A 22,342-nucleotide genomic window follows, 5' to 3' on the forward strand; every position below is an offset into this window, starting at 1 on the left:
ACCTCACTCTACGGCTCTCAAGGGAATGACAATTCTGAGTTGTCTTTAAAGCTCCTGAAGTACTTAAGGCTATAGATATATTTGTAGGTAATGACACACAGTGGGTAAAGACCGGTAGCATGAAAAACACAGAGGTGATATCCACATTCTGTATTTCTGGAGAGGCATCTGCTTCTGCTGCATAAACTTTGCCATGGCTCCTGAGCCTGAGCACTGCCTGGTAGCTGCACGAGTGGGATGCATGGAGGGCAGCCCTGGAGAGTATTTTTGGGCTGAGCATCAGCCAAACAAAGGCTCATTTCCCTGTGGATCTTCATCACATCTCCAGTGAAGTGGGGGACATGCATAAGTTAAAAATCACACTCCTGACGCAAGAAAGCTGAAAGGTGTAAGCTGAAAGTGTGTTACCTGGGACTGCCAAATTGCTTACCTGAAGGAAACCACCAGGATGCTGTCCCCTCTCTCATCACAGCTGCAAGGTGCACCACTAAAGCACTCTCCGATGCACTGAAAAGAGACAGGAAGACGGCCATGAGAAGAGGGAATTGAGGAGATGACCGAGGTGCTGTCCCTTCTGCCTCCCTCTCCTCATCAGAGCACTGAGGTTGGCAGGAGGATGGGCAGCCTCCGCGCCCTCCCCCTCCCGAGCAAAGCCGAGCCCTGATTTAGCACCTGCTTGGCGGATGCTCAGACCATCAAAAGCCGAAGGATGCCCTGAGGTGAAGCTCTATTGACGTGCAATACTTTGAACCAATATATATTTCATTACTGTAGAGAGAGAGACTATGAATCAATAATTCAGGGGTAAGGCAAGGGAAAGGGATCGGTTGGAACCACTGCTGGAGGATGCACTTCGCTTTCTGAAACACTTCAACTGTGTGGTTTTTTCAAAGACCACCTTAATTATATACCTACAGTCTTTTCAGTAAAGTCTTAAAGCCACTGTACTCATCAGAGGAACAATTATTCCTTGCCCCATCACCCTAATCAATGAACAATATTTAACATAACGTTTCAAACCGCAGACTTCCTTCTGGATATTGCCTCTGATCCAGCCTCTCTCTGGAGGCAGGGGAAGAGAGAAGAGACAGAAAATGGGGCTGGGAAACGCTGCGAGAATAAAGAGCAAACCAGTATTAATTGAACAGTAGTCATAAGGAGGGAAGCAATGTAGTTACACTAATTTAATTTTGAACTGAGACTTGAAGAGGAAGATAAATGGAAGAAGAAAATGAGGAGATAAAGGACTACTGATACAGAAAAAATAACCTGATTTTCCAGTGAAGCAAACCAGGTTGGTTTTTCTGAAGCATTAAGCTGCAATCTCAATTTCCAACTAGAAATATCTGGAATTTCTGTAATTTCAAAGGGCTTAGAAGAAACCTATTTTGCAAAACATATGCCTATTTCCTTGGAAATACTGACCCAAACTGTTTATTTCCCCAAACATTTTTTTAAAATTGTTGAAATAGTTTGTTTCCAAAGGCATAAATTTCAAATCAAAATCTTCTGATATGGGGGTTAAAATATCTTTATCGCACTACACTTTAGAGATGGTTTTTGAATGTGTAAAATGGTGGTAGCAAAATGAAACACTTTTTTTTTTAATATAGACTGAAGTTTTTTCTTCATATTTCTTGATTTTGTCCTGAAAATTGCATGAAATGTTTTCCTAACCTGTTTTCTCCCTTCGTGGTAACCTGTGCAAGAACAGCAAAATGACACCTTACTTGAAGTGGCACGACATTTTCTTCCATGGACTGCACTGAAAACATTTCTCTTGTCCATGTGAGAGAAGCTGGTTTTGAAGACGAAACTTAATATTACCTGTGTGTAAAACAGGAGTACCAGTTCTTGTGATTCATTTGTAAAACTTGCATCTCTCTGAGCACTCATGTGTTCAATAAGAAACAGAACAAAGGCTGGAATTTCTCTTTAGATTTTCTTGCAGGAGAAAAAAAAGAAGAAGAAAAAAGAAGAAATAGCCTGAGGTGTATTTTATTTGGAAAATATAAAAGTAAAGGCATAAGTAGGTTAACTTCAAGCTGACAAGGCACAGTTAGTCATTAATTAATTAAATTTGCAAATTAACTCCTGACACAATTTCCACTAACTTTAGCAGCATTTGGTTGCCACTCCAGGTGATTTCACAGGAGACTTTTTAAAGTGAAATAACAGATAAAGAATAAAGGATGTTCAGTGGTTCAGTATTTGTCACAGCAGTAATCAAGCTGACACACTTAGACAATAATTATGGGGTGTTTTCTGAGGCTTTCCCACCTCCTCTGGCATACTGGGCTGAGGGGTCATGGCTTGACTGCCCCTAGGACTGGGGAGCAGACACACCCCAAGGGTCCTACTTGCCTCTGTGGTTCACCTGAAGTCTTGTATTTGCTTCTTCCAATGCTTCTTCACTTAATGTCTTTGTAGATTCATTCACAGGACTCATCAACATAATGACAGACATCATTTGGCGCTACACTGGAGATTTTATGGCCCCTGATATCGTTTGCAGGGTCGTTCGCTACTTCCAGGTACAAAAACCTCGTGCTTTGTGCCCCCATAGCAGTAAACACTGACAAAAACGCTGTGTAGAATTTTTTCTAGCAGCAAAAGTGCTAAATGTTGAAAATGTTCATTTAAAGATCAAACACGTTAGAGCATATTAAATATTTTAAATTTTGTGGACAGGAAAAGCGAAAAATACCTGTGTGAATATACAAGGGGGTGGAGGGGTTTCCTTTTCTTTTTTTTTTTTCCCCCATTAAGCTTTGAAACATTCCTAGTTCAGAGTTCTCACTGACATCACCTTCTGCAATAAATGTGTCTCAACTGTTGTCCTGTTATGCTTTCTGCCCCAGGTGGTCCTTCTCTATGCCTCAACTTACGTCCTCGTGTCACTAAGCATAGACCGGTACCATGCCATAGTTTACCCCATGAAGTTCTTGCAAGGAGGTAGGAGAATTTCAGTACCTTGTTCTTGCTGTAGACATTATTGGGCAATTTTTTAGTTCTCAAAATTCCAAACCTTGTTGCTATGAATTATTCATTCCTGCTCTAGCTGCATTTGAACTCTGTTACAGTTTTCCAAAGGACGAAGTAGCTGTGGTTTCAAGATTTATTAAACTCCACTTAGCCCTCAGCAGTTTTTACAAGTATTGTGTTAGCAAAGAATGAAATGACATTTTAAAAAGCATAATGGTTTTCATTATATTCCAGGATTTTTAGAAAGTTTTAATGGACAAAAGCTATCCCTTGTTCCACTATCCTGACTGTAGGAGCTGAGACATCTATAATGTCTATTTATTCACATTAAAAAATAACTTGGATGGAGGGTGTACTGGGAATTCACACAATAATTTGATGTATCTTCAAAAGACATAGCATATAAGTTTGGGTATCTATTGTTTCTTATAATTTCCTCTGTTTGTTTGGTTTCATTTTTTTTTTTTTTACAGCACTCAGATATATCCTGGCCTCTTAGCAGTACAGTTTAAAAAAAATTATTTCTTCCCCACAGAGCCAAAGTGGGGTGCTAAGAATGTTGCACTGAGTGAAGAAACAGAAATTGCAGGTGGGGAGGAAGAAGAACAGTTACAAGAGCCATGAGGTCTGGAGGATGTGCTTTAATCAGATGCAAGTATCATTCTTGTTTTGGAGCACTGATGGCTTTTGCCAGACGGCTCCATTCAGGGGATCAGATTAATGGTCCTTCCTGGCCTTAAAAACCTGTGAGTCAATCACAGCTCTGACAGTATGCAGCTTTGGCAGATGTTAAGGTCTGAAAGCTTCAAAAACTTGTGTAAAATTTAGCTTTATATTCCCCAGTGTGTAGATCAACTCTTTCAGCACAGGGAGATGGATATCAAGGTTTTCTCAGTGGGCTTTGGAAGAGGTGGCATTGCTCTACAGCTCCTTCAGGAGGGCTCATCAACCAGGCAGGGTGGGGGCTCATAAACCTGCTGGCTGAGCAGGACAGACCTGCTGGCATTTCTTATTCATGCATGGCACAGGAAAAGCAGTGCTTGTTAAATTACTGCCTGGGTATAGTAAAGAATTTGATGGGTAATCTTTGAAAAGCTCTTTGAAGTTGAAAAAGAACCCGTGAAAAATCACTTCAAATCTTCATAAAAGCCTTTTTAAAATCCCATTTCCTATACCTAGACCATAAAGGTTTTTTTTTGTTTGATTTTTTTTTAAACTGGAGAAAAGCAGATGTTGCCCCAGTTGAGGGTAGCATAATCATCAGCTGGGTGCAGCTCTGGTCAGGGGAAAAAGGTCACAAGCAGAGAGAACACTGACAAAACCCATCTGCCTCTTGCAAGGTCTGGCTACACACTGATGCACAAGCAAAGTCCATGTTCAAAGGAAAAAAGAAGAGAGCTGTAAATCCAAAAGAAGGCTCTAGAGAGGTATATTTTAAACATAGCAACCTTCTGGAATGTACATAAAATAATCACCTTTTGCACCCAGGTATTCCTTGCAGAGGTGCTGTGTGGGACGCTTTTGAAATGCCCTCTTAGCTATTCTACAGATGGAGAACAAAGAGATTTACAAATCTTTGTCATTGGTGATGACACAGAGGAACTTCATGAATAGTTCTGAGTCAACCTATGGCAAATTTCTTTGCAAAATGAAACACTCATCCCCCCAAAATCCTTCAATCAAGAAACAAAAGAGTTCTTTCTTCTTATTGATTTGAAAAATTATGTTTCCATGTAGCCTTGAAATATCATTTTAGAAAAAAAAAAGTCAAACATTCCACTTTGAAAATGTCAAACTATTTTTTTAAATTGTGGTTTAGTTACTAGCCTCAAGTCTTGTTATAAAGTATTTGCAATGAGCTGTTCTTTGCATGGTTTTTAAGAAAACAAACTTCAACCGCTGAATATTTTATACATACCAAATACATCAATGACCAGAGAAAGTGCAGTATGGGAAAGAAACATGCCTTTTAATCCTAAAGCTTTTACTATGAGACATCTAATTCTACAACCAAAAAGGTACTAAGAAAAAATTGTAAAATAAAGATCAAAAAGAAAAGAAACTGAGAAATTATAGCAGAAAATATTTTATGAATACTTCATCATGTTTGAAAGGTATATGCAAACAACATGCAAACTAAACAACAGGTGAAAAAAGAACTGCTGAAGAAAATGACAAAACCCAAAAAGGCGTAAACTGATCCCTGTGGGGCTTTGGGCTGGAAACAGTGCTGTCACTAAGATTCTGGATTTAAAACCTAATTTTAAGGTGGCACTCAATTTATCAAAGGATTTTACAGTATTGACATTCTGGATAGCAGAAAGCAAAGGTCCTTCCAAGAGGTGACCCCCTGTCCCGTATTGCTGGGAGCAGAGAGATGCTCTCAAACCCGTTGTCACAGGGCAGGGGTGGTGGGAGCAGAGCGAAGGGAACAGTCACAAGGAAACTTCTTTTAGGAGAGTCAGAGCTCACAGCTCCCAGTCCAGCCCTGGGAGTTAGTCTTGGCCACCACAGTTTGAAAAGCTCTAAAGGAAAATGCTCAGACTGGTTCAATAGAATATTGTATTTCAAAAGTTATTTGTTTGATTTCATTTATAACTGATACAGCTCTATTTATGGGATTTTCTGGCATTTTGAGCATATTAGAGCAGCTATTAAAAATGCAGCATAAAAAAAGCCCTGCTGGTGAGGCAGACAATTGACATTATTCCAACAAAACAAAAATCTGCTTCCCTATCAGTGCCCTGTAAACACTTTAGACTAGCAAGGCCATATTCTACCAAATGCAAGGGACATTTAAAAAATAAAAATAAAGGAACATTGCAGAAAAATGCTATGAAACACAAGGAAATATCTCTATTGCCAACCCAAATTACCCAGTTCTGTTCAATATACAGTAAAAAAAAAGGTTTCTTTTCCAGCTCTGATCGTTTTTAGTTAGAAAAACACTGAGGCTTGCATGATTGTAATTTAAGTAGTTAGCTCACATTTGAAATGTCCTTTCTGTGATGAAATATTTTGTGAAATTTATTCTTAATATTCCTTTTGCTAAGTTTATTCCCTTATGCTTTGGGAAATTTCACTGTTCTCTTTTGCCTGTACAATATTTATAGCCTTAATCTAACTCTCTCACTTAGGCAGATGTCATCAGAGTTCCCTTAAGCCTTAGATTAGCAACACCATGCTTTCCTGAACGTGGGTAGCATTTAAAAATGAGCAGGATAACTGAGTATTTGCAACTGATGTTTTATAAAGCATAAAATTACTTTTTGAATGTTTCGCCCACATGCTTTTGTATTGCTCTTAGAGCTTCAAGGAGGAAAGACATTCTTCTTGATATGCATAATTTAAAGTGGTTTTCTATTTCACACACAACCTTGGGTATTTTTTAGGACAATAAAGTATTTGAACACTAAAGCTCCCAGATTAAAAAAAAAAAAAAAATCTGTCCCCATATGTTCCTCTTGCAATCTGGCTGAGGAGGAATAAGTGTCACTGATAATCATGGGTACTCCACAGATAAGCCCTTTTTCCCCACACTTTTCAGCTAGAACTAACTGGATTTTAGCCAGAAGATGCAGGTTTTTGAAAATTAAAGCTTTGGAACTTTGTGCTCCAACCCATTGATATTTACGAAATCTTGTGGGTGCCACCAGACATCATCTCATTTCCCACTTGCTTTTCCTCACTTGGCAGTGGCCAGAAGTCAAGAGGATGAACCTGCTGGAGGTTTTGAGGTCCTTTAGCTCCCGTTCTTCGCCATGAAGTCCAGCAGGATCTCCCAGTTCCTGTATTTTGCAGCAGATAAAACAGGGCTGGGCACTGGATCACCGTCATCTGCCCTGTCTTGTGGTTAGCAGCCCACTCCTGGCATGGCATGGGTTCATCAGCAGGAGCTAACTTTTACTCCTACCATCATACAGAGAAGGGCAGGAGATGCCCAGGCTCTTCAGGCCCATGTTTCTTTGGGACAGTAAAATTGCAGATGGAGTTAAAGGCAATCTTGTTCTGATCCTGAGCTGAGGCATTTTCTTTTTCCTCCTAGGAAATGTTTGGCAGTCTTTCTCACTTCAAGGTGCATCACTAGGCATGCAGTAGGGCAGGTCTGAGGTCCTTCACACCCATAAGTGATGTTCTCTCGGTGGCATAGAGCTACCATTTGCATTTCATGTTTCTGACTTGCTGACCCTGACCAGTGCCTTTCTCAGAGTGTTTCAGATTCAACAGGCCCTAAGCATCCTTAAATAAAACTTGCAAAAATACAAGCTCTTAATGACATGACAATTTATCATGAGAAAGAGATTAAATCCTTTTTCTCCTTTGAAGTCTTTTCAGCACCAGCCAGCTGCAGGCTAAAATTCCCTTTCTTCACAGAATTTCCTCCTCCTCCCTGCCTTTCTGTTAATAGTGCTGTGAGGGTTCACTGTCACCAACAACCCCACTGACACTGTCTGTTTGACTCTGTTACACAGAAAGGCAGGCAAAAGTGCTCATTGGAGTGGCCTGGAGCCTCTCCTTCCTGTTTTCCATACCCACTCTGATTATTTTTGGGAAACGGCAGCTCTCCAATGGGGAAGTGCAGTGCTGGGCTCTCTGGCCTGATGACTCCTACTGGATCCCCTACATGACAATTGTGGCTTTCCTGGTGTATTTCATTCCTCTGATCATAATCAGGTGAGTCCAAAGCCCAGTCAGCAAATGTGTGGTGAATGCTGTCAAGTGTGCAATCAGCTTAATGCTTTAATTTCTAGTCATTCATTACAATTTCATTTCCATACCTGCTGCATAGCTGCTTTGGTTTTTATCACATAATACAGGGGTCATTGTACTTGCCCTGGGTGTTCTCTGTGTGGTATTAACAGCCAGAAACATTTTCTCTGAAAAAAGGAATGAATCTCTAAGTGTGTCCACTTATCTCCACAGCTTCAGGCTTGAAAGATATCTTTATAAACCCAGTATGAATATTTGTCCATTATTACAAAAGATAATTTTAATAAAAGAACAGGAAACTGCACTTAACACTAATTAAACTAAAATTAACTTGAAGTGCTCTCAAGCTTCACAATACTCGACAAGGATTCCTTCACCAGGATTGGAAAGAAATCTCCAAGTGCTCCAAGTAGTTGCCAATTATCCTAAAGTATGAACAAATGTACTTCTTCCTGTTTTGTAATAGGAAACCTAAGCTAGGAAACCTAAGCAGATATTTGAGACTGATTTGCCTCAAGTCACAAAGACAATCTGCAGAAACTGTATAAAACTGAGGTCAATCAATATCGCAGACTTCGTGATCAGCCTCCCTCTAGAGCACTGCCATTAGCTGCTGTGGAACAGAAGGTAACTGGCCATGAGGAGCCACCAATGCACAAGAGCAGTCAAAATCAGATGTGGGAGGGGAGTGAGGTTTCCTAACTGCCTCAAAATGCTGCCAGTGTCAGTGACAGTTCTCAGAGCCATTACTGTTCTTTCTTTCACTAGCAAGGTTACAATTGTATTTCTTGGTGTCCATCTCTTCTTGTCAGCAGCAAGAAAGACTTGTTGGGACTCCTCTTTTCCCCCCATAATTTGGTGCTGCTTGGACTCTGAGAGAAGAGCTATTTTTGCAATGTCCCTTGGATTTATCTCTTGTTCCAGCTGCTTTTCCAATGAGTGATGAGCCATGAGTGTCCCTTAGCTTCCTGCTCATTAGTGCCCTGGGTGAGAGTGGGGTGGGCAGAGACTGATCTCTTCTAGATGATGACAGGAGTGACTACATAACCTTGAAGTTTATTACTGTTTTATCACAGAGATTAAGTTCTGCAGCTTTTAATGACAACTAGTTTATCTCTGATAGAATCAAAACCATGTGGTGCTTGAACTTATCTAGCTGACTTTTTGATATGGATTCAAAATGGACCAGTGTTGCTCCCTAGAGAAAAAGGATGATTTTTACACATTGTTCATAACATGTCAGTTCACTAAATCTTCTAATTTTTGTGCCAGATTGCATAGATATAATTTAAAAAAATCAAGAAAGTTTTCCTTAAAGGAAAGTTTGAGAAGAAAGGAAAAACTACCCCCAAGTTATCCTTCCTGGGTGGGATAATTTCTCTGCATGTTTTCCTGTATCTGAAAGCCAGCCAAGTTTTCAATATGCAGAAAAAATATTCTTGGGAATATGTAAATAAAAATGTGGGTAGATCTGCAGCCCAGCAGTAGCAGCAAAAACAATAAACATACACTGCACAGACAAAAAGCAATTTAACATGAAAAGAAATGGCACCAGAAAATTTTGAGGCTGGCTGTTACTGTGAAAGGGGTTCTTTTATGAGCTTTCTCAAGTAGGCAGCAGTTGGGAAATTCTAGCCAGCATCCTAAGTGTTTCAGGAAAAAGACCCCACAGCCTGCCCAGTTACCAGTCATTCCACAGGTGTGTGAAACATCTCTTTCACACTCTAACATACACATAGATTTGCATGGTTTCTGTTACAGACCAGCCACTCCTTTTACATGCCATCTATACTTGTTTGGCAAGAAAAGGCAAGCTACAGAGCAATAAATATTTCAGAGCTGCTGACATTACGCTCCCCTCCTCCCTGCCAAAGAAAGATATTCAAACCAGATCAGCTCTGTGACTTGCTTTACAGTAAATCCCCAGAAGCAAGAAGGTGATGAAGACAGGAGGGGAAGGAGAAAGGCAGTGAAACTGGCATTTCATGAGATTGTCCTGACATCTGACACATGAATAAAGCATCCTAAATTTTTTGTGGCTTTAACCACAAGCAACATTCACACAAGAAGTTTATGGTGGGACAGGAGCTAAAACCACTGGTTTTGGAGCCAGGGGCAGCGCAGTGTCCATCACCTGCCCAGAAACATTCCTGGTTTCAGTGTTTTTTAACACAAATGCTCCTGTGTCCTTGCCAGCAGAAAAAAATATTTTTGACAGGTCCAAAGTGGTGTCTGGCACTGGAAGGAAGGAAGGGGAGTGGTGCAGGGAAGGATTTATTTTGTGCTTATTTATTTCTAGCTGTCAGTGATACTATTTTCTTCAGAACAGAGAGGATTGTCTAAAACCACAGAAAAAGAGGATTAGCTACAGGGCAAGGTCAGCAGAGACATTATGAAAAAATGCCATGCAATTTGGAAGGAAATGGCTATTTTTTAGAACACTTTTTAAAGTCTCAAGCATAAAAGTGAAGGTTGCAGCTTCCCAGCCAATGTATCTGTAAAACATCTGGCAACATAGCCTGAAGGTGTGACATCTATTCCTTTAAAAATCATTGGCAGTCCAGGAGTTTAAAGCTAATCCACCTGATGTGGCTGCAGCATACAAATACTCTGGTAAGCAATTTATGGCTCAAGAACAGCAGGAATGGCTGCTAATACCCGCTGGGACTCAGTTTCTCTGTAAAAGTTTTATTCCACCCAATACTTTCAGGTGCACAAGATGATAAACGAGATGCTATTTCATAAGGGTGAGAGGAATCACATATGTTCCAGTTGTGTGTTACTCTGACAAGAGATTATTTATAAAATGAAAGGTGTTATTTAATAAATTTAGGAAGGCTTTTTTTTTTTTTTTTATTTTATGACCTTTAGCCGAAGATGTTACTTAAAAAAAGCCACAACATGAAATGGAGAGAAGATCCATAAATGTGTGACTGAAAGGTCAAGGATCAGTAGAAGAAGCCGTGAATACATATAAGCCAGAAGCTAAGTCATACACCACACTTAGTGAGGAAGCAAGGCAGGGTGCACACAAAGAAAAAAATTAAACCTTTTCTGCAAGAATTCATATTGTTTGCACAGCTACTTTATTTTCTCTGCTGAAGCACTCTGATTTAGCTGCATGGCAGGTGTCTGATGCAATGTGGGACACTGGCTGCCAGAGTTAATTCTTAATTAGTTCTGCTGCCTGAATCTGCTGAAAACCTAACCTCTAGAGCAAAGCAGTTCACTGATGACAGCACTTTTTCTGGTGCTGTTCATCTGAAGTGCATACAAAGGATAAAATCTTACTTTTCAGGTGCAGGACTTAATTCCACACTAGATAGGCTGCTTTGGCTGAGCTGTTTTCACTTGTTACAGTTCAGACACCATCATCTTTTAAGCTTCTCTCATCCAGCTCTCAGCTCTCTCTGTAGAGCTGATCTCACGTGTTCCTGACAGCCTTCAACTAACTCACAGGAGTTGTGTTATTCATAACTCTGCAGCCCATGGAATGAATTATTTACCTGATAACCTTATGCTCACCATGGAAAACCCTTCCACTGACAAGCTAAACCCCCAGATGTGGTGTGAGCAAACTCTACAGATTCCAAGCCAAAACGTGAACCAGAAGAACGCAGCACTCTCTCCCCCTCACCCCCTGGTTTTTTAAAAATGTATGTATAGAAAGGTAATTTCTGATGAAAACTGCAACAGCCTGAAAGACCTTAATACTTCTGAGGTATATTCCTACCACTTCTTCACAACTAGAGAATCAGCAATCAGTTATCAAAAAGCTTGTGGTTTTTCAGCAAGTTTTTTTATCTGATTACAATACCAATGAGCAATAAGACCTGAATAATGAAAAGAAAATGAAAAGCTATGATTGGTATTTTTAACCCCAGTGTGTGGATATCTTTGAGAGCTGAAAAAAGTGGAGAATATTTGTTCTTTTCATATTAAAACTTCCCTTGTCCCCACTGTCTCAATGTTGTGCAAGAAGAACAACAGATCCTGAGTCAGGCATTTCTATACAATGCTTAAAAATTTGGCCTGTTCCCTCTTATTTACATTATTCTACCACTTCATCTGCAGTTGATATTACCAACCTATGAAACCACAGAAGATTCAAAAAAAGTAATTAGGGAACTTGTAGTAATTAGCTCTCTCCTCTTCTGGGACAAGTGTCATCAGCTATAACCAAAGCCTTTCCTCCTATTCCGAAACACACCAAGCAAAGCTGAAATGATATCTCTGATTGTTGAAAACCTCTGGGACACTGTTGAACAGAGGTTAAATATGGCTCAAATCAAGATTACACACTGCTCTCCTGCAAATATTTGCACCTGGGCCCCTCGGAACCTGTGATGGGGAAACAGAAGAGCTACTGTGTTTCTAGTCTGCATTGCTACTCTGTGCCAAAACATAATTATGTTCTGGCACTCGAGTATCCAGAAATTCAGAGTTTTTTAGCTGTTATTCATGACTGCTAAATATATTTTTTATATTTTAAAATTATAAATATGATACATAGACATTTACCTAATATAATTGCAAACTCATGTTTTAAAAAAATTGCTTAAACTTCTCTTGAAGCACAGAGGAAAAAGTTATCCATCTGCTGTTTAAAATCTGAACTCCAAAGAGAGCATTTGCTTTGGAGCAGCTGAAAAATAATTAGAAGAGAAAAAAAACCAAAATCATCTAAAAGGAAAAATATGGAATTAAACCCAAGGCATTGTAATGAAATAAAAAATAGATTAAATAAAAGGTATTTCTCTGAATTAAATCAAATAAAAGGACTGGAAAGGCCATTAATAAAAATACCAAAGGTCATTTTTTGAACTTGATTCAGTGAGGCCATTCTTTTTTGCCTGCAATTTCTATTTCTAAATAAAAACCCTGGGTCCTGCACACACGTTCTAATATCTGTCCATCTCTTCACTTATCCATTACATGTGGCTGCAATGGTTTGCTCAGATGAGTTTACTTTTCTCTTCAGACAAATAGTGCTGTAAATTAGCTGCCATAAAACAAAGCAGCCACATCACTTTGCACAAATAAAGTATAGGGAACAATAGGCAATACTGGATGATAAATAGAAGTAATTAACAGGGAGCTTAAGTGCACTTTTGCCATGGTAAAGGCTCATTTTACTAGAAAATACTGAGGCTGTGTGGGACGCCCTCATAGTGGGCATAGATTTTATTTCCAATAAATAAAATGTAGATTTTGTTTCCAAAAAAATCTACATTTAAAGAGTGGGCAGATCAATAACACTTATGATTGTTAATATCAGTACATAGCTTTACCAGAAGACATTTTATTCAAACAAACAAACAAACAAACAAACTGGTCTATGAATTAAAAATACAGATGGGGTGAGATTATTCACAGTTGCATTTGTATGACTAACCCTAAGTTACATATTTACACGGATAAAAAATGCTGTAATTACCAAAGAGGCATATTGAACAACACCATTAACTAATAGCAGGCTATGAGGGACATGCCTCTTAATCTTTTAAAATTTGGATCAAATTTTTGGAGATGCAAAGAATTTAATTTCTGAGATACACCCATAATGTGAGCCATACTTTTGTATTTTTCTCCTACCTCTCGAGATACCTATTTTATCAGGGTTAGAAAAATCATCACATTTTCAGATCAACAGCATGTCCTTTCTATCCTGTGGTCATCAAAGCCTGAGCAGCTACTTTTCAGAATGGCTTGGATGAATTTTCCATCCAGGCTTGACTTTTCCACCTTAGTACATTTTCATTAGTCTCTCTCCTACAGCCTGGGCTGGAAGATCAGTTTGCTGTGCACTTACAGACACAAAGAACCCTGACAACACCTGGGCCTCAAGAGCTGCACATCACAGCTCCCTGTGCTTTCGGGGGAGACAAGGGCCAGCAGCATGCAGGCCTGTTGCATGGGTTAAAAAAAGAGCTTTGTGGCAGTGTGTACCACAGGCTTTTACATCTGGGCAGTGAGGGCTGAGCGGTTCAGAGTCCAGAGGAAGGGAGCAGAAATCAGGATATGGTTGGAATAGTGCAGACTATTTCCAAACACTCCTCTGAATATCAGTTTGTCATCTGTTCCCTGCTACTCTTTGCTCATCTGCCACTTCATTTTTCAAGTGAGAATTTCTTTGAGATTTGAGCAACCTCTGTATCCTCCTCCAGCTGCCTTTTACAAGAAAGAAAGGAGCTACGAATATATTCTGAAAAAAGCTGATTTTCCCTCCTAAGAAAAATACTTCTCTTCCATAAGAGCCCTCTTTTTACTTCTGTGGCTTTGAAACACACGTGCAGGTGCCTGTTATGATCCTATGCTTTAGTAACTCGTTTCTGGAAAGTCCAATTTCTCAGCTCCATTGCTGGGGAAAAAATAAAGGGTCAGGCACTACTATGAATTGGAGTCCCAGAGAGATCAAATTATAAATGAATAACTGCGGCTGGCACAAGAGCTGCTCAGAAGTCTACCTAGCATGTACACTTTCCTGACACCCACCCTGAGCAGCTTTACACCACCTCTGGTCCACTCTTGATAAGGAAGGCTCCATTGGCTTCAGCTACAGAGAAAGGAAAGATGAACAGAAGCAAAAATACCGACACAGGTCCACTATGTTGGCAGCACTTTGTTAAGCTGCTGGATGAAAACAACAATTCAGCTTTCCTCAGGAGCTCTAAAAATTAAGGATTCAAATGAATCAGCATGCAATCTCATACTTGAAATGCCAGTGAGAAGACAGATGCTGTAACTGTATCTGGCAAAAGACATGCCCCTACCAGACTGCAGCCAAGAGGGCAGAAATTCTGGGGTCAAGGCAAAGCAAGTGAGGAGCCTGGCTTCATAATTCAGTCCTTATGGCATTTGGCTGAAAGTAAGGATATTTTGACTACAGAGTTAGACTCCTTTGTCCTGATGCTTAAGAAACTCTGAATCTTTCCTGCTGGACAAAGGAAAATCTGCATTAGAAAGGACATTGTCTCAGCTGCAAATAAAGAGGTCAGGCTGGAGACAGCAGGCTAGGAAGAAAATAAAAACAGGACTTTTAAGAGTGAGCCGGTAAAATTTCTGAGATGACAACAATTATCATTATAATACATTCTGATTCATTGGAACAATCACAGGAGAAACGTACATGAATTTTCCACCATTGTCTGTAAAAAGTACAAAGAAACTCTCGAGTTTCAAGTGCATGAGCTGTCAAATAAACAGGTTCTTGAGAAGCCAGGAGATGAAAGGAAAATGTTCAAATCAGCTGGGAGCCAAGCTGGACTTTTGAAGGGATTAAGGAGAGCAAGCTGTAGTCCAAGCTGCAGGCAGATGTGAGCAAACCCCTCACTGGGCAGGGACGCTGCTGCTCTGCTGCACAGCCCAGACTGCACCTTGAATTTACAGCTCTCACCTTCTGAGCCTGGAAACCAGATGGCTCAGACTTCCACACAAAGGGAAACCTCCAAAACTTCATAGTTTTTTGAGCACAAATTCTGCCTTTGCAAGCGTGTCTAGAAATTGAGGGCGCTGTAGGAAAGACTCGTGTATCAGTCTGAAGGGACTAATAAGAATAATGCCTCTTCTGATAACAAAAATAAGCCATATAACAGTAAGACACATTTTTGCCTCTATAAAACACCCTGAAATTATGTCCTTTGTTGCACCTATTTCACATAAGGACCACTAAGGTTTATGACAATTAATATCCTCAAGCAGGAGGTGGTTTAAACAGTTCTTCATCTTGAAGGAATAATTTTTATCTATTCTATATTAAGTGAGTAGAAGTCCAGATTGGCTATTGCACAGGGAAACTCCATAACTATGCAAGGTCACTGTATACTAAGACACCTTTCATCTTTCCTATTGAAAGTATATAAACCTCTCTAAATATGCAAATTGTGGTGGATCTGATTTTGAATCATCTAACTCTTCCCATTTATCTGACACTTCAGTTCTCCTTGATTCAGTTCTCCACAGGACACTGAGATCCAAAACTGAGCACTTCTGTATTTATTTGCATTTCTCATGGATCTTGCCCTTATCTAATTCCCCAGGGTGAAATTTTATTCACCAGCTTCACATCCAAAAAGTAACAACAAAATTGAAGTATACATACAATAAAACCAGGTCCCTCCCTTGCTTCCCTCATCAGAGCTGGTGCTGCAGGGCTGATACTCAGATGGATTTGGCATTGACTGGCTCAAAATCACCAATGAGCTCTTGCCTGAAAGATTTTTGGCCGAATCACTGCATTCCTCTGAGCCTCAGATTTGACATCTGCAAAGCCAGGGCAACCATAAAGATGTCCATGGTGAAAAGTCTTCACTTTTCAGTACAGATAATACTGTGGGAGAGTCATATAATAATAATTATTATTATTGTCATTTACTATTATTATCCCTATGCAATCCCACCACCTCTGTGAACTCCTTACACATGGACAAGTATATTCTTAGAGCACAAATGGCTGGGATGTCTGTTAAATTTATTGTGCCTAATACCAGCAACTTTTCCCCTTCTGCAGCGTCATATACTCAATCGTGATTCGAACCATCTGGATGAAGAGCAAAGCTCAGGCTGTCATCCTATCCAGCTGTCCTGGTGAGTCTCAGCATACCTGTGACTCCTGTTTTGTGATTCAATTCCAGCTGATCCTCACAAATCTGGGAGTGCTTGGACATGCACATGTCATGTTGGGCCCCTATCGCTGTGGTGGGAATGGGGTTTCTGTATTTGTTCATTCATAACTCATTTCTACATTACTTACCTTCTTCCCTTTGACACTAAATTCTCTTTAGAGGTATAATAGGAAACATCTATGAGAAAATGAATAAAAAATAAAAACTACTTGTTCTAGAAGTTAGAGTTCCTACTCCTAGAACTTTGTCCATTCCCAGAATAGTTTTTTTCTAGCATATACTTGGCAACACTTTTTCTGTGTCTTCATATGTACTTGCAAGTCTAAATTTTTTTCAAGATCAGAAATTCCTGGGCACAGAAAGCTAGAAAGTGATTGGAGTATTCCATCCCAAGACTACACATGCCTCAAATAGATCTCTTTGGGGATCTACTCTGCTTACTTTTTCCTTTTTTTATTTTGGGTGGCTCAGGTTTTGATTGTCCAACTTGAGCAGATTTGCAAGTGTCCAAATTTCAGGAACTACTGAGGTGACAGTGACACCAGGGAAAGATGAGATTGTGTATTCCTGTCCTGCCTGCCAAGGTGCACACTGACACATCCACACACCAGTCCTGTTCTTTCACCAGCTGAACTGTTCTTTTCCCAGGTGGCAAAACCTCCCGTGGCTACAGCAGCCGTGGGTTCATATCCAGGGCCAAGGTGAAGGCGATCAAGTACAGCATTGTAATTATCCTTGGTAAGTGAAAAGCCCCAGAGCTGGGAGCTAGGGAGGATGCTGACATTAGGAAGCTGCTTTTCCTCAGCAACCTCTGTCATCAGCAGACAAAGTAGATGGCTTGGAGAAGGAGCTTTACTCAGACACCTGACTTGCCTTCTGATCCTGTCCTTCCCCTCTTTTCTGGCTGATATATTTCTATTTTAGGTATCTGACATAACCTTTGAATTAAATTAGATGCACAGTCTCTTGTGTACATAAAGAAAGTGAAGAGACAATGTCTAAAAGGAAGAAAGAAAGAGGACATCACTTTTCTATCCAGACTGCCAAAAGATTTGGCAATTGAGTTGTCTTTCAGGCTTAGAGACGCTGTATATGGCCTGTGAGATGCTGGGGTGGTGCAAGGGAGAGAAGAAAGGTGAGATGTGCAGCAATTGTATTTAATGTCACAGGTGTGTTGCCTGCCAAGATGGAAAGAATGAACTCTCCTTTCCCAAGTGGGCAGCAGATGACTTAGTGCAGGTGTTCTCTGTCTCCCAGGGAAATTACATTATTCTGATGCAATTAGGAGGCTGATATTCTATCTCAATAAATAAAGGCAGCATCACACAGAGCTTATGATTAGCTGCCAGAGACATGCAGGAAAGGAACTAAAGCTGTTTACTCCCAAGGGCTGACAGTCATCCCTTGACACTGAAAAAGAGATTGCTTCTCTTTCCAAAAATGTGTAAAATTCAGATTGGAGAATATTGTGATAACAGCCACTTGAGTAGCTTAGCTCACTGTCTAGAGGCAGCATCTGCAGACATGAGAGAGGCCAGTGTGATTTATATTTTCCATAGGCTCAAGAACAGCTTCTCTGTGTCTGAACTTTTCTGCGTGGCAATCAGAGAAAGCTTTTGGCAGACACAACTACTACTGCAAGGCCATCAGATGTTGAGAACTCACATGGATGCTCAAGTATTTCAGCAGACCTTGATAATATTAGGCACCCAGCATCTCTTGATGTGCAAACAGATTGACACCTAACATCCATGGATTTATTTAAAGCCATTTAAAGTTCTGCATAGTGAGTGCTATGATCCACACTCTGGCACTGTGTATTGCTATTTTGCATATATCTAAGCATAGACACCTCCTGTTTGGTTGTTCTAAAAACAGGAAGGGAGCTTACCTTGCACTTTTAGTGAGCACTCAGCTGACTGCCAGGAAAGAAATTCTGATTAATGAGACAAAAAAACAGGCACAGGTTTACTCTGCTGTCTCATCTGAGTCAGGATGTCATCATGAGTCTGATTTCACAATTACCTGTATGTTTGCAACCCAGGTACTATAGCTTAGTTGAGTGAACTACCTGTCCCAGCATTTCTATGCAAATCCCGAATCAAAGGCCTTTGTGAGAAGAGACGGCACAGAAATTTGTGTGAGACAGATTTATTCCCTATGCCTGCAAATAAAGCTAGATCCGTGGCTAACCTTTTTTTTTTCCCTGTCACTCTGAACCAAAGCAGAGGCTATGAGCAGACAGTCCTCTCTTCCCTTCCTCAAATTCATCTCTCAAATGGCAGTACAGGAAACCAGGAGAATCTTCCTGCGCACTCCACGTACACAGCGTTTCCATCCAGCATGCCGAGTGGCATGTTGGTTTGCCATAATGCAGTGTGAAAGGGTGTCACTCCTTGCTCCTGGGTGTCTGAGAACCTTATTTTAATAGGTGGCTGTGACAGGCAGCACTGTCACAGAGCAGCACTTTGGCTGTGTGTACATTTAGATTGGCTGCTCACTCCGGGGACCATTAAAAGAGCACTTCACTAGAACTGATGATGCTTTAACTGGCTACCTATTTACCCTTTATGTGTTGTGTAGTGTTCAGAAGTGTCTCAATATGTCTAGAGGGAGCACTCTAAACACTTAGAGAAACACACGTAATATATTTTATAGGCATTAAAATAAAAATAAAGACAAATAAAAGCACAATCTAATAAGTATTCTCTTAAATAAGATCCTGAATGGGGAGAGGTTTTTTTTTTTGCATGAACAAATATTTATGTGTTATGACAGTTGCTCCATGAGTGTGTAATTACTTCCCTAAATTGGTAAACTATCCAGTGTCAAGCTCTTCCTCTCTCTGTCTCGTCTGCAGCATTTATTCTCTGTTGGAGCCCTTACTTTCTGTTTGATATCCTGGACAACTTCAACATACTGCCTGAGACCAAAGAGCGCTTCTACGCATCTGTGATTATTCAGAACCTGCCAGCCCTGAACAGTGCCGTCAACCCCCTCATCTACTGCTTCTTCAGCAACAGCCTCTGCCCCCCTTCCGAGTATTGCTCCTTTACTGTCACTCTGACTACCCCTAAGAAGGGAGGGAACACATAAACACAGTCCTTAAACTGACTAACTGTTTTTGACTTCTTTAATTCTGACCATTCTCTATTTTTTTGTAGGGAAAGAAGAACTCAAAGGCTGGGGGGGACTTTGCGGGAAAGGAGCAATGGAGGGCAGGAGATGCAGGTCCTGTCGAAACCAGAATACATCTAGCACTGACAGTGTTCTGCAAAGCCACACTGGCACCTGTACAGAGGAAAACAGAGGTCCCCCACAAGCCCTGTGCATGGTGAAGTGGATGGACACTGCTGGGCAAGAGCCTGCACCTTGTACTCCTCTGCACCTTGCAGCACACATTTTGGGTGGGCACTGCAGCCTCAGCAATTGCACACTGCCAGTGCCAAGCTCACTATGAGAGGTTTGCATGCCTCTGTTGTGGGGTTTCATCTTGACCCTCTGTTTAAAGCAAGCTGTAATCTATGTGCTCCAAACAGAAAAAAAAAAAATGTAAATGGTGTCTAGTCAGAGTCTTCTCTATTTTTCAGGAGTCACTAAAAGCCATCTACTGCACCATCTGGCTCTTATAACCAATAGAGTGTTTACAAGCAATTACAGAGCAAGGACCCTAGCTAAAATGAAAACACAGACACTTTTCCAGTGAGAAAACACCATTGTCACTCTGTGTAATTATATCTGGGTTTCATATGGAGCCATTTACAAAATTATAGCCAGAGAAGAGGGGAATGGATGGCTGGGATACTGCCTGCCACATCACCTGGCCCAGCCTCTCAGATCACACCAGCAGCACTGTCCCTGTACCTCTTCATCCCCTTCCAGTGTGTTATTTCCCTGCTGTCCTACCTTGGCACATCAGTGGCACACCATTGTCTCAGCAGGACTCACACATGACACATCTGCACAGCCATTTATTTCTGGGATAATGGTGAATGGCCCACCAGACCTTCACAGACTCCATGGTGCACCCCACATGCAGATCCTTCCACACTTCTGTGGCAAAGGCCCTGAGCAGCTTCTTCAGGATCCTATGGGAGCTGCCATGCAGGGCACTCAGCCAGAGCAGATCTTCCTCACCACCCACATGGCAGCATTTCCCTATCCCATATCACTGTAAATCACCCCTGTCACTTAAATCACGCAGGGAATCACACACATCTTTTCACAAACTCAGAGCTGGAAAAAGACCCAAGCAAAACCACAGAACTCCAATTACATTTAGAAAAAATAATCTGTTGATGGTCCAGTCTTGTGAACTCATTATAGATTTCACAGAGGGCCAATGCTCAGGCCGAACTTTGCTACTGAGTGCCCAAGCACCTGGGCATCCCCTTCCCCCAGCCCTCTGGGTATCTTCCCACCACTCAATATAGGGAAAAATTTCTCATGCAGCCAGGGGAGGTGACATTAACTTCAATGTTCATTTTCCAACAAGGCAGCTTGAAGTGTTTGTATTAAAAATGCACTCTAACCAGCTGTATGGCAACTGAGTTTGTTTCCTCTCAGTGAAAAAAATTGTTTTTACTTAAGTGGACTCAGTTTAAAAGGAGGTTTTTATTATTATGATCTTTTGCAATGAGTTTGTTCCCTGTAAAGCAAGAACTGAATAAAATTTATTTATAATTGCCCATATTACAAAAATACATTTTCCTAAGTAGGAGACATATAAAATCATGGGGCTTTATGTTCTCAGGAAAATAAATAAGGTATCTCTTTTTATTACCACGAAGTTCTGTTATTTAGACTCTGTGTCTAAATTTTGCTACTGCTTAATTAAAACTATGAATCTGCAGCAGCCTTTACTGCAGTGACCTTGGATAGGCTGTATATAAGAACAAGACAATATTTTCTTCCCATGGGCATGTAATAACTTTCCTAAAATTGGACTGCTTTGTTTAAGCTTCATAGATTGCAGATTTTAGCTTTTTCATCTGATAAATGTACACTCACCACCTACTTTTGAACAATTAATGGAGTTTTTAGACTCAATACCTGGAAATCAGATAACATTTCTGAGCAGTACTTTGATTTGCAAATTTAGTATGACTCAATCCCACTAAAGTTTACATAATAGTCACTAGGGTCACCACATGAATTATCCCATCCATCTAAATTGAGCATTTGCATGAGTTGTGTCGGACTCTGGACTGAAATAAAGTCATTATCAATCTATTTTCAAGGAAACAGCTTTTTGTTTCATTCATTATTCTACTATGTACCATTTACAAGTTGTTCTTAATCATTTTTCCTCTGGACATGATTGTGATGCCTTTCCTCATATGAGAATCCTTCAGTTTAAATGGCCACACACTGCTTTTGTCTGCATCCCTTGCAAGTGCTTAAATACAGAAATAAATAATTCATCTTATTTTCCATGCTGCTTTCTTACTGTGCAGGAGACGGCATTTTACTACCTTTTTTCTATTCTCCACATCTTCTGTGTTAAAGCTGAGTTTTTCCATTAGTCTGGAAAACACTTGCATGCTCCTCCTTTGTTTCTGGGGAAGAGAAATTTAGGGAATTTCATCTGTCTCCAGCAGGTTTCTTATTCCTTGTCTGCAACTCACCCCACATCTGTTGGCTGTTTGGTTGCCTAAAGGTGCCAGAGTTGCTCTGGCAGACCCCACCCTTAGGAGGAGGCAGCAAAATTCAGTGTTGAGGTCTGAGTGCCCAGAGATGGGGGCAGAACACAACAAAAAGAGGGCACCCAGCTGGCTTGTCCATGACAGCCCTGGAGCAGGTCTGCTTTTCAGCAGCTTTAACACTTCCAGAGGCATCTGTGAGATCCTTCTGACATTGCCACAGTGAACAGAAATATTCACACACACGACTGCTGGGACATAAAGCCTTGTGTGATGATAAAGTCCTGTTTGACTGTAGGTTCCTGAGAAGCATGAAAAATCAGATACTCATCTCTCAGGGAAGTCACATCAAACAGCATAGGACTAGGATACTTTCCAAAC

At 40.6% G+C, this 22,342-nt stretch overlaps 1 protein-coding gene across 1 annotated transcript in view; it reads left to right on the plus strand.

Moving 5' to 3' along the window:
- The window catches only part of NPSR1 (neuropeptide S receptor 1), a 55,589-nt gene extending 35,954 nt beyond the window's left edge, over window positions 1-19,635 (plus strand). Inside the window, exons 3-9 of the mRNA XM_058816308.1 lie at window positions 2,431-2,534; window positions 2,862-2,955; window positions 7,458-7,659; window positions 16,205-16,281; window positions 16,968-17,057; window positions 19,180-19,360; window positions 19,484-19,635. Coding sequence (XP_058672291.1) covers window positions 2,431-2,534; window positions 2,862-2,955; window positions 7,458-7,659; window positions 16,205-16,281; window positions 16,968-17,057; window positions 19,180-19,360; window positions 19,484-19,577 — 842 coding nt within the window. The 3' untranslated portion in view covers window positions 19,578-19,635. The remainder of the gene's footprint in view (window positions 1-2,430; window positions 2,535-2,861; window positions 2,956-7,457; window positions 7,660-16,204; window positions 16,282-16,967; window positions 17,058-19,179; window positions 19,361-19,483) is intronic.
- Window positions 19,636-22,342: the final 2,707 nt, after the last annotated feature.

The sequence above is a fragment of the Ammospiza caudacuta genome, chromosome 1, assembly GCF_027887145.1.
Source record: "Ammospiza caudacuta isolate bAmmCau1 chromosome 1, bAmmCau1.pri, whole genome shotgun sequence".
Lineage (NCBI taxonomy): Eukaryota > Metazoa > Chordata > Aves > Passeriformes > Passerellidae > Ammospiza > Ammospiza caudacuta.